Consider the following 13,086-nt stretch of genomic DNA (forward strand, 5'->3'; position numbering starts at 1 on the left):
ACTTTACAAAATTGTGGGCCGTAAATCTGACTTGTAACTCCTGATCTGCCCCATAGACAAGCAGATCTGCACCTGGCTCTCTCTCTCTCTGCATCCACCCCATCTTCCCGTTTCCCCACAGCCCCCAAAATTCACACTTAAATGCAGCAGGAATCTGAGTGGTGCAAGCCTGCAGGCAGGCTGACTTCAACGAACTACTAGTGGCATCATCATTAAAATCCTGCGCAAGGTCACCATGGCAACCGCCTGCTGAGGCTTCTCTGCTGCACTCGGCATCTCCTAATCAGCTAGCATGTGAAATGCAAATTCAGACAGTCTGAAAATTAGTCAAGAAGAATAGGGGATGAAGATGCAGATATGTGAAATATTCATGTGCTTCATGGCAGAGAAAAAAGTGTGAGGGAGGGGGAGATGTGTAAATGACACAACAAAGAACGGCAACTGACATTTTTTTTTGCCATCTTTCTGAATCATTGTTTACACCCCGACAGTACTTGCAGGCCCCTGCAATGGAAGCGATCCACAGAAAACCTCGTCTGGCACAGAAGAAGAAAGCTGAAGTTAACAATGGCCAGTACATGGCACAGCAAATAAATTGAATCGTTTCCCTTTGGCTCTACAGAAAACTATTTCAGTGTACCATTTTTTTTTTGTTACCCAGGTCATTTTTTACAGGAACTATATATTTACAATATTTCTGAACTATTGCACACAAACATTTAACTCTCAAATTTTAAAACCCGTTTCAAGATTAAACTACAGGCCTGTTTTATTTTTATTCCTACAGGTGGAGTAACTAATCCACAAAAACATTGTGTGTGGTAAACATAAAAGCCACACAAAGCATACTTTAAGAATGTCTTAAATGTCTTTAAGAATCATTTTATTGTCAGTACATGTTCGTTGACATTGCTATGGCTATTGAATCAGATTCATTATCTGCCCTCAATGGATTAAAATAGAAAGAATTGCCCAGAAAGTTACAGATCTTAACCTTTGCCATATGTGTGTGAATGTATTTGTGGTAGGCAAAGTCAATTCAGAATGCATACAGATCTAGTAAATACTTTAGTGGGAGTTGTTAAAGAATGTTTTCTGACAAGCTAATACATTAAAATTATCTTTAAACTCTGTTTGTCTACATCTGTTTTGAAGGCAGAGGGGCACACAGCTGTAGAGAATAAGAAAAATTCAGACATTAAGAGACAAACTGACCCAAATGTGACTTCGAGCATCTCAAATGCACACTATGAAAAGGATGTATGATAACATGCAATGTATGGAAACATCGGATTGAATACTAAAAAAAAAAAGTGTTTTATTTGAATAATAATTACACTAAACAGTGTGGTTCTGTGAAGAACTTAAAAACGTCAAATTGAGAAATAATCACTTGCCAGGACAGAGATAGAGCACATTGCAATGGTGCCTGGAATATATGTTTTTTTCCCCAATACTACAACAGCAAAAGTAGTATGGTCTCTCAGAGGCCATGAGAAACTAAATGATAAAATTAAGTGGCTGATTCAATTTTTTCTATTTAATTTTCAAGTTCAAGCTACCCAGGTGTTCTAATGTGGAAAAAATAACATTAATAAAAGATTTAAGGGAATAATCCACATTAATTTAGAAAAGGTAGGTCACGCCTGGAGTTCTTTAAACAACCAAAGATACAAACACAGCATATAATACAGTATTTAGATATTTAGAAGGCTTCTGATTAAGTTCCCCATCAAAGACTAACTTAATTTGCAGGCAGTAGACATTCAGGGTAATGCACGAATGTGTACTGAGAACTCTTTAATGGATAGAAATCAGATTACAAATGGGTGGTGAATGCAAATTTGGGTGAAGCGAGTACCACAGGGATCTGCAATACTTTCTAATTTCTATCAGAGATTTTGATTCTGCTATAGTTATGAAACTAGTCAAAATCACAGATGATATCATCATTACAAACACTGCAGAAGCTGCAAAAGAAATTCAATCTTTTTATTCATGTGGATAACTAGGAAAACATCTGGCAGATGACATTTAATGGAGACTCAGAATGCAGGTAGTAAAAAAACTAAATATGCAAGATGGGAAACTGAGCTTGAATAAGTAACTTATGAAAAGGATTCAGGTGTTTATTTAAAATATTCTACACACAATGTGGGAAAGCAATTAAAAAGTAAAAAATACTAGCTAAAATAGTTAAAAGTATAGAATTGTAATCAAGGGATTATGTTAAAATTTGTACAATGCATAAATAACTCCTTATTTAGAATACCATGCACAGTTTTGGTTACCACATTATGGAAATTGATTGCTGCTCTGGAATCAGTCACTGAAAAACAACCAGTTACATATATACAGTTCATATACTAAAATAATAAAAGAACAGATCTTGAGAACTGAACATAGAACTCTATGAGATTAGGATTCAATTATTCAAGATCTTCAGATGTACCTGAAAAGGTCAACCCAATGGACTTCTTCAAAATCAAGAACTAGGAAAAAAGTGAAAACTACAGGGAAATGCACTTGAAAAAGTAACTGCAGTCTGTACACAAAGGATTGAGAGAGACAAAAAGCTACCAGGCTAGTTGTAGAAGCAGATTCATTGGCTTCTTTCAAGAAAAAGCTTGATAACATCCTCAAATCTCTAAGCTATCAACAGCCAAAAAAACAATGTAGATCAAACGGTATCCTCTCGTTTGTATCCTTTCTTACCAAATGCTATTTTGAAACACTGAGGGTCAAGGACCCCGGCAAAATCCACCCATTCTGCTGACAATACTTTGTAAGTCTTCTAAATTAGCTTGATATATAAAACTATCTCTTGGAGGTACTTAGCACACTGTACAAACTCAAAAATTCATAGCACTTGAGATACGGGCTAGTTTATCCTAATTGGCCATTAATACCTGAAAATACAATTTGTTTCAAACAATACCTGGTTTACAATTTCAATTTTAAAGAATGATAAATTCATAATGTTTACAAGTGCTTCAGAAGATGGTACAGGCTCGTTTTGTTTGACTTCAACTTATAGAAGTCTGGAGACTTCTCAACTTGTGGCCTTCAAGTAAGAAAAGATGGTACCTCTTCTGAGTAGTGATCGGAAGGGAGGGGTGGATAATCGCACTGTTCAATCTTTTTGCAGAGAGAGTAGAGATTCATCTTGTCTCCGTAAAAAGGGCTCTGCAGGGCAGCCATCTGAAAAACAAAACAGATATGAAGCACAACAGGAAAGACTTAAACCAAAATACAGTAGAGTCTCGATTATCCAACCTTCAAGATAACATCACTTTATTGGCGATATACAATTTCTTGTATTAGGAATTTGTCTTTTCACATACCCCAACTTGCTCTCCATGAGATACACAGACAGGGAGAGAAGCTTGGGGTCAGAGCGCAGGGTCAGCCATTTATACGGCGCAACTGGAGTTGGGGTTAAGGGCCTTGCTCAGGGGCCCAACGGAGTAGGATTCCTCTGCCGGCCGCGGGATACAAACCGGCAACCTTCCAGCCACAGGCGCAGATCCGTAGCCACAGAGCCACTGCACCGCCAGAAACATATGCCACAGTTGGCAGGATACTAACCTGCGTGAGGAGACCCCAATGGATTTCTAGTCCATCACTTTAACCACTTGGGCCACGACTACTCCAATTATCCGACATTCCGTGTTATCCGACATAGCCACTCAACATGCTATATACTGTATGCGTGAGTGAAAGAAAGTAGTTCTTTCAATCAGAATCAGTCACAGTGAAGGGGTCAAGGCTCTCGAAGCGGCACTAGTTTACGTTGAACAACAAGAGGAGGCAACTGCTACTGATGTCAGGTTACTAAGATGCTGGCGAGACCGTGCCGCAAGGAAGAGACGCACAATGTATTCCAATCACTCATTTTTTAAAAATAATAACAATAGTTCTATACTCTATTATTTTAGTATTACAGTAGATTAATAAACCAGATTTCATACTTATACTGTACTTCCATTAATCTATGATTTTTCTACTCAGTTTCTGCATTATCCGACATTCACGATTATCCAACATACTATTTTTGCATCCTGTTTAGGTTGGATAATCGAGACTCTACTGTAAAATAATTAATAATTGAAAGCAATAACAGGATACAACAACATCAAGACAATACCAGATCTGTTCATACGCAAAGTATGCTACACAGAAATGCTAAATCAGAATCTTTCTAAGATTTGCCATAGGTAACTGTTCTGTCAAATGTTATGTCTCAGAAAAGGGAATGTGATCTTCTCCATGTTGCAGTGCAACAGTCTACTGTTTGTCAATTAATTTGTTATTCCTCCAGCTAGCAGCTCTCTCCCTGATCCATGACTTGTCTTACTTGCAGGCTTTGCAGAATAACAAGGCACATAATAGGTAGTTTCAAGCAATCAAATTAAATTGTGAATAATTTTCTGTTGGCAAAATTTACCTGGTTATTACAATGCATTTTTTTAGACTTTTCTCTAAGGATTGTTAAAGCAGAGAAAGGTGTTCTCTCACAAACCAAACATTTAACAAGTGATTCTGAGTAGGCAACAACTCAAACAGTTCCTCTCACACCGTTTGGTGCTTTATATTTCAAAAAGAACTGCCAAAAAGCAGCACAAGTGATTTATTCCTAAATTGGCCCCATCAATTAAATTTTATATTAAATCAGGAAAGGCTAGAAATAGAAGAAATATATAATGAAAGATACCAAAAGGCACACTGGGAAAAATCTGTTTGGAGAAAAGTTTATAATGTGTGGACTAAGACTGGAATAAAAATCACACTCCCTGGTACAAGTGTTAAGGTCTTTTCACATCAAATTCATCACATAGAAGTGTGGACGCTGATGTTTGTTCATGCATCAAGTTGCTTTCACACCAAATGCGTCAAAGCATTGGGATGCAAAGGAAAGCTCAACCAGTCTTATGAACCAATTAAGATAAAGATACTGAAACATGTATTTACAGAGGAAAGAATTAACCTCGCTGTCAATTTCATTCCAGATGTTCTCCTTTCACACAACATCTTTGCAATTTGCTAGTTTTTAATCAACCAGCTGAAGTTATTTGATGGTCTGATCAATCACAAATTGTGAATTTACAAAGCCAGGTTGTTAGAGATATCAATGGCCAAGTACAGATTTTAGGAGTGATTGAAAGAGCAATATTATGATTGGATATGAAGATGAGTTTATATTTTATGCACATCAAAAATGGGCAGATAATGTGACTCTAAAAAACGTTTGTCAAATCAAGTATGTAAACTCACGAGAGAACAGTTTTGGAAGAACAAGTCACCTGTATCTGATTAAGCTATCTTCAAAATAAAACAAACAGGGACATTCACTATGTTTAATTCTACTATGACAAAGCTTTCCTTATACATTTCTATTATTGCAATATGTCTCTGAGACACATTTAAGATATTTTGTGTTTTTCATGTTTGTGGTTTGTTCCATTCTTGAACCCTACCCCCAACTCATGAAACTCATTTTCTCAGGATATACTGTATAAATGGTTTCAAGAATTCACAGCCTTTGAAATCAGGGTGCTGACAGTACACTTTATCTACTCAGTTCACCTTTGTACTAAATATCTGTTCTCCTACATAAGCAGTCACTGCCTATCTTAACAGAAAAGAAATCCATGAGATTTTAATGAGCAAGTCACTTTGCGACTGCAGTTTCACCCACAGCTACTACCATGCACTCCTGTAATTACTTGTGCGATATCTGATCTTCATTATAACCAATGCAGAAAGGCTGTGGTGTCATTGTTAGTATACAGTATCACTGGCACCATAATAATTCTCAACACATTCTGCAGAATGTCAGCTGTAGAAAAGCAGTTTGTGTTTTATGGTCAAGATGCACGTTTAAAATAAAAACTTTAGAAAAACAATCAGAACAGTGAAATCAGAAGACTCTTTCAATGGTGAATTTAACTTTTCAATTTGTTTTTACAATTACATGTATAAGTTTAACATATTAAAGTGCAAAGCTCTGCTGAAACCTTACCACACGTAAGGTTAAACGGATATCCAGCAATATGCATATGATACAGTATGTGTACAGTTGCACAGTAAATAAAATCAGCCACTACTTTGTTAAAGATGCAAACACCACAAGGTCTAACCAGTATAGTTTGACTGCTGATAAACAAGGCGTTTTTATCGCTTAGCAGTTTACAGCTTAGAACCAAAATTAAACTCTACAGCATGAAACTGTTCTTTGCATCAAGATGAAAGCATTGAAAACATTTGAAAACACCCCAGGTTTCACCCATACATGCTCTGACTTCACCTCTAGGCAGACGCATTTGAATCTTCACCTGTAATCCCATAGAGTTGACAAACATTTTCTTTCTAGATTGAGAAACACAGTTCACTTACTAGACATGTTTTGCAATGCTGAATTAAAAAAATGAGTAAGTCATTTTCAGATGGAATATAAAATACTGTAGCAAGAATTCCATTAATGAATATGAAATGCACAATAAAATTAGGTTCTTCAGTCAGCTTAAACTAGCATAATACACACCATCAGACTGCTTTCAACTGCAGCCGAGAAATGTTTTCCAAAACTTCAAAGGTAAAACAAAAAATCTTTAAACTTCATTAAAAAAACAAACATCAGAAAGTCAAAAAAGAAAAAAGTCCTATAAGCCACATTCTGCTATATTAAGTAAACCAATCAAACATTGTAAAACTGAACTGAAACTTTTCAAGAAAAGTTTATCCTCATTGCAGACTGAAAAATAAAATAAATGACAGCTTCAGCAAAATGTGCCCTAAAAATGTAAAAGACAAAATGGGAACAAAACAGGACATTTTTGCAATTCTAAGATGCTAAAAGAAGGAAGATACACAAATTTAAACCGTATAATACCTCTTGGAAAACTGCCTATTAGACTGAAACTCTCCAAAGTCATTCCAGAGGCACAAAGCGAGTATATATGGAATATTAAAAGTTGAAAACTAAGCCTGAAAACTATACAGCAAAAAATACTGTACATATCACAATATTTTAATTACTGATTATATGATACATATACTGATGTATATATTAGTACATGTAACATTAATGTAACTAGGTTGCATAAGAACTCATTACGTGATGCCTTTTAAATGCTCTTCTTAGAGGTGAGGAATATATATATATCTCAAAATAGTCACAAGGAATATTCCATAAGAATTTTAATTTTGATTTTTCAGCCAGTCAGTGACAAACATTGAAACTGTCACTACCCCTGTGACAGTGTTATAAAGGGGCCAAGATACACAGTTATTTGTTGGTGCAAAACCTTTCCACTGGCTTTTTAAAATTAAGTTATAATCGAGTGTAAGGCAGTTTTTTACAGCTACACTGTGTTATGCAAGCCTCAGGAAATGTAGTTCATCAACAATAAAGCTGAGCACCCTAAACACTAAGGTTAACAAAGCCAGGTAACAGCTTCTTACCTCACAGACCATTACTGCAGATATCACTCTTTCCTGCAAACAATCATCAGGGGAACTAAAATGGCACTCTGATGCACAACTACACTCGCAGGGGGGTTTTATTGTGGGCAGCCTCAGGGACTCTATGAAGACTAATCTTTTTTCTGATGTTAAAGCTGTCTGTGCCACTCTGGGGACCATCCATAGTCCCACCTTCTACTGGTGGAGGAGAGAATTACTACTCTATCATCAGCAGACAATGTAAGATATCCTCTAGTCCAGTCTAGATACTCTAGCTAGGATGAGAGAGTAGTTGAATGAGATAAGCAAGTTTAAATCTTGTCTGGTCATAAATTTGGATAGAAGGTCCAGTTGTTTTGAATTGTTGGTCTACCAAATGCAGCTTTATTACCAACATGCTAAACACCCTAAAAGGATGCACATACTAAGCCTAAAACCAAACTAACTTCTTTAGAAACTAAGGAGGACAATAATAATTTATGACTTTTATTCACATCACAACCATTCTGAAGCTAGCACAAACTCAGCCAAATTCAAAGTCTCTTAATCCCCCCGAAAGCGCCTCAGCTAGCTCCTAAACAAGTTGTAGGTTCAGATAAACCTGATGAGTTATATACAAGCTATAGTAGTTATAGTATAACTGTGCAGGTGTTAAAAGTAGCAGCTTGTATTTTTTAGAAGTGTTAATCGCCTGGTTTTGCAAGTTTTCCAATCATATTTAATTATATTCTGATATTTGTTTGTTTCTACGTAATATTTCCAACTCAGACACCCTTATTTCAAATTTAAATACTCAAAAGTGAACTCTGAATACTTTGGCAGGCTTTCTGGTTGTAAAATAAGTCCTTATGCTTACGCCCTACTGTTAAAACAACCCCTCTTGTTCCCATTATTCTTGCTCAGTTGCAGCCCACAAGATTACTGTATTTTGGTATTAAGATGTGCCCTAATTTCCATGAGAATTAAAATTAATCAAGGTGCTGAATAAAACTAAAGCATATTTGATTAGATAGGTCATTTTTACTGGTTACATCATATACAGAAGGATGTTCAGGAAAAAAACTTTCATGGTCTCTCCTTTTTCTTCTCACCTGTGAGTCCAGTCCATATGTTATGCTTGCTTTTCATCTGCGGCATTTCATTTTAAAATGAACCATTTCTTAATAACCGGGTTGTGAGTAATAAACCTATTACTTGTTCCATTTCTTAATAATGTATTTCTTGCTGAAAGTTTCACAAATCGCCGATAAGGAATATTCCACTATCTCAACAAATCTACTGTGCGATGCAGCACCCAGCAGATGAACCTATGCATTGCACACGACACAAGGAGAGCTGGAAAAGGTGCTCAGTAACATCATTTAAATGTGTAGGCACCGCTCAGCTCAAACTTTATTCTAAAAATGCATTCTTTTAATTGCAGCTTTACAGTGCGCTTCTTGGGGACAATATATTGCATGGAACCCAATTAGCTGTATGCATCTGCCAGAGATGCTTATTAGAACTGTACAGTCTTCTGCTGATGAAACAAAAAAGGACAGGAAACATTATAGATGTTACCCATCCAGGAGATTCAAAACATATACTTGAGGTATAAACAAAAAGCAATGCAGACCCAATGCAGTTATCAGAGCACCTGTTTAAAAAAAAATCTTATGTGGCATACCACGTTTGGCACATTAATTATTAAACGTGGCACAATACCAAGTAAAACAACGTTGGAAATGCCTTCAAAACATTTTTAAAGAGCTGTGGGCTCTTAACTTTAGAGATGTATTGATGTTAGGCTCAGCAACAGCCGCATCGCTGAAATTATGTCTAAGAGCTACTGAATCCCTCAAGCGCATCAATGTGAACACTGCATGGAGAGCACCACTGCCCCAGAGTCACTCACCCTTTTCTACATGTGCTAATAATTCTGATTTTGAAAGGACAATGTGTACAATCCCTAGACAGGCAGAGCGTATGTGAAACACGCTAGCCCATCCTGCGCTACTCGCTGAGCTTCAACAGGGACAGGACAGGCTGAAAATGGCTCTCATCTGTCTGGTGAAAATGCACTGTTAACTCTTACTCCACCAACACAAGCCTTAAGCCTGGCGGAGCTGAAAGGAAAGACATTGATGGAATTTACATTTTGTACAGACAGCCCTGATTTTGCAAAACCAAAATCCACAAAACTGTTCCTTCATTTCTGTATATTCCAATGGGTACACATGGTATAAAACAATTTCTGAATTAAATTAAAAATTCAGTCTCCATATTAAGACCAAGGTTACCAACCCACCATTAAATTCAAAAATGCTATTTCAAATACAGTTAATTAAGGTGCAATGAAACAAGTAATGGTTTATTCCATGCTGAAAAGAGAAGAAAGGAAACAACGTTTCGGCTGTGGAGCCTTCTTCGGGTGTAAGGTTAATTGGGGTGTTTGTTGCCACTAGAAATGTTTCCATTTTACAAATATGCAATCTTTTCATTTATAAAATGCCCAAATTATGCATGTTTGTACCAACTGGTAAATTGTAAGGAACGGCAAAGCATATCTAGACAGCTATATTACTGCCATTCAAAGTTTCTCAAACACTGAAGTGAAATACTGTTTAGTGTTTTGGAAATATAGGGATAGCAAACATGGAGAAACATGGTGAAAAACAAATCTGAAATGTTTTTTTCTTGTTTCTACCAAGTCTTGCGTGGGTCCGGTATGACCAGATTTTTTTTTACATAACTTCATTGACACACCAAAGGAACCAAAAAAATTGAAAAAAATTGTGGCCACTTAATGTGATTATGTATCTGGATTGTCACATTAGCAAATTTCAACTATTTTTATAGTCCTAAAAAACTCTTTCAATGTGCCTTTGGATGACAGTAATAAGTGCAACAACTAATTAAAGGCATTTTTACTTGACAGCATACAGTATTTTTTTTATTACAGATCCTCAGCAGGCTCACGGGGAAAGTTTGGCAGAAATCGAGATGGAACTGGTCATTTCTAGAGATTTCATCACCCTTGTTAAACTTAAAATGCACTGATTTCCATAAAGTATACCCACTGCTTTGCACTTTGCGGCTTTGTTTTTAACATCTGGAAGATGACTTGCATACTCTTATTTTGGAGGAAAAAAAATAGATATACTCCTAAGTAAACTGTACTGAAATGGAAAGCTCTGTTTACATAAGGTGTGTGTCTCTGCGAGTGTGTGCAGAGATGCTGGGTGGGGGTTGGCAAATGATTTCAGATAAAATGCTGAACATATCCAACAAAGGGTTAAACAAGGACTATTGTATTTTCATGCATCTTCTGCTTTGACAGATGAAAAATGTCAACTGTCCTGTTTTTATTTTCGAGTTTTTGCACTATTCATCTGGTTCATTAGTGCATCTCGCTCCTGCCCCTGACAGCTGCTCGCCCTCTACTCCCAGCCGCTGAATTTTTCAGGCTAATTTGATCCTCCACACTGAGACGATCGCTGAAATGATTGACTTGCTCCCTGACCTCCGGGGCCTGACTCCTCCTGATTAGTATTCCTGGGCTGTTTGAGGTACAAGAGCCTGCTGTCTGTCTGCAGGGCTGGTGGTGGCACACTCTCTTCTTTACTGTACCCTACCAACCTACAACCTCGTGAGGAGGCAACTGCTGCTCTGAACAACAAAGCAAATGTGTAAAATCTCCTTTCCCTATGTAAAGGTCCTGTGTAGGAGAAATTATTCTGCCATTAGCTTAATTAATATTGATCCTTTTTAGTTCTTTCCTCACATGCCAATTAAAGCTTTTTTTTTGCCCCTCAAGTGAGTGAAGGTCACAAAAGAGTGCAAGGAAAATCAAATACTTACAATGCAAAAAAAACATCATTATTTTATCCTGTACGCCTTCATGTTATGCTTTCATGATGTATTTATCAAGGAAACGTCCCCCCCAAAGTGCAGCAAGATGTAATTAAAAATACATATGATTTCCGAGACTTAAGATTTCGTTTGAGGATATCCACTGACAAAAAGAGACCAACTTGTGTAAAAGAACAATTGAATTACTTATATGCTACAAAGTGCTGTAACTGCAAGGCAAGACAATCAAACAAAAGGATATCAACCACCAAGAGATGAATTCTGATGGGATCGAATTTTACAAACGTTACATGCCCAATTTTTTACCATTACATACAGTTTCTTTAATCAGCCACATTCCAAAGACATTTCCACAATAACGACACCTCTAATCGCAGAACAGCACCTTATTCCAGAAGCAGATATTTTCTCTCTCATAATATACTTTCACAAAACCTTTCAGAACTATAAAATCTAAGGCATTTTTTAATGAAAACTACATTTATAAAGCTTTTGTTTTCATTTCAATGGATAGTCAATATCAGTATCAGTATTGTAAATACCAGTATAGCTTAAATGAATGCAGCAGTTTTTAATTGATAACTGCATCAGATTTATCCTTGAAAATGTGAGTAACTCATTCTTCAAAAATATAATAAAACCTCAGACTAGAGTAGCATAGCTAACAATGGTAATTAAGAACATAATACTTAATGCATCTGCTCTGAAAGAGGAGAGCAGGTAAGCAGAGTAGGCTCAAGATGTCTTGTCACCTGCCTATACAGCATCTTGAAATTAATATATTTTAATATTCTTTAATACATGTCATGGTTCTGAAATGCAAATACATACTGTTTGGGATGGGATTGTATGAGGTCCATGTTACGTAATACAAGAAGTTCCTAAGAACCTATAACCACTTCCATCTCAACTATTTTCACATTAGAAATTGTCATGAGGCATTAACAGAGATCTGTTTTTCAACATTTCCAATTGTTTTCCTAACTCTGAAGCATTTGTCTTAAAAAAAAAACAACAGACACATTTTCAGATACTGGAGCATTACTAACTTTCAATTCCATTGTACTTCTGGTTTAGCATCTGTTTTGTAAAATAATGAAGACTTTTTGAAATCAAGAGCCCAAAATTTTGAACACGAGAATCGGATTTGGCAAAGCAAACGTGCAAATGCAGGTTGGAAAAGTGCTGTTGCTGAATCACTATGTTGGAAGATACTGCAATTAAATTACAAATATACATCGAGCATTTGAATATACAAAACAAGGTTATCCCTTTACTTGCACATCCTCATTTAAACAACTGATTGGTTAACAACTACTAAGGAATTCAGATTAAAAGATAAAAATCTCAGAGCATGCAGATTAAGTATGCAATTCTGCACACTGAAATTATTTGTGAGGGGTGCAGCTATCTCTCTGATCACTTCTGTGTTTTAGATGCAAATGTCAGTGGAATGCATAAAACACATGGTAAAACAAAGAACACACAATCTGAACAGGTCAATCTTAAACAATCTTAAAGGCACTCCTAGCCCCCACCCTTTTAAATTAGGTTCCTAATTAAACAAACACGCAGATTTCAATTAAATCTCCAACGGAAACCAGCATTCAAAACGTGTGGCTGTAAACAGAGAGCTAAACAATTTTAGTTTTAATTGTAAAAAAAAAATTAACGAGAAGATAGATTCATGTTAGGGTAAAAAAAATCTAAGCAGGATTTTATGGTTTATGTACATATAAATCTGAAGCAGTCTGACAGACAGCTGTTGTA

General features: G+C 36.4%; 1 protein-coding gene across 4 annotated transcripts in view; it reads right to left on the reverse strand.

Moving 5' to 3' along the window:
• The window catches only part of nek7 (NIMA-related kinase 7), a 65,046-nt gene that overhangs the window by 3,735 nt on the left and 48,225 nt on the right, over positions 1-13,086 (reverse strand). For 3 of the 4 annotated variants that reach the window (XM_015355610.2, XM_006634872.3, XM_015355609.2), the window contains one exon: positions 3,088-3,201. In XM_015355610.2, the coding sequence (XP_015211096.1) occupies positions 3,088-3,201 (114 nt within the window). Of the gene's footprint in view, positions 1-446; positions 537-3,087; positions 3,202-13,086 lie in introns of all 4 variants that reach the window. The other variant, XM_069194140.1, reaches the window with a different exon arrangement.

This window comes from Lepisosteus oculatus, chromosome 9 (assembly GCF_040954835.1).
Source record: "Lepisosteus oculatus isolate fLepOcu1 chromosome 9, fLepOcu1.hap2, whole genome shotgun sequence".
In the NCBI taxonomy this organism is placed as follows: domain Eukaryota; kingdom Metazoa; phylum Chordata; class Actinopteri; order Semionotiformes; family Lepisosteidae; genus Lepisosteus; species Lepisosteus oculatus.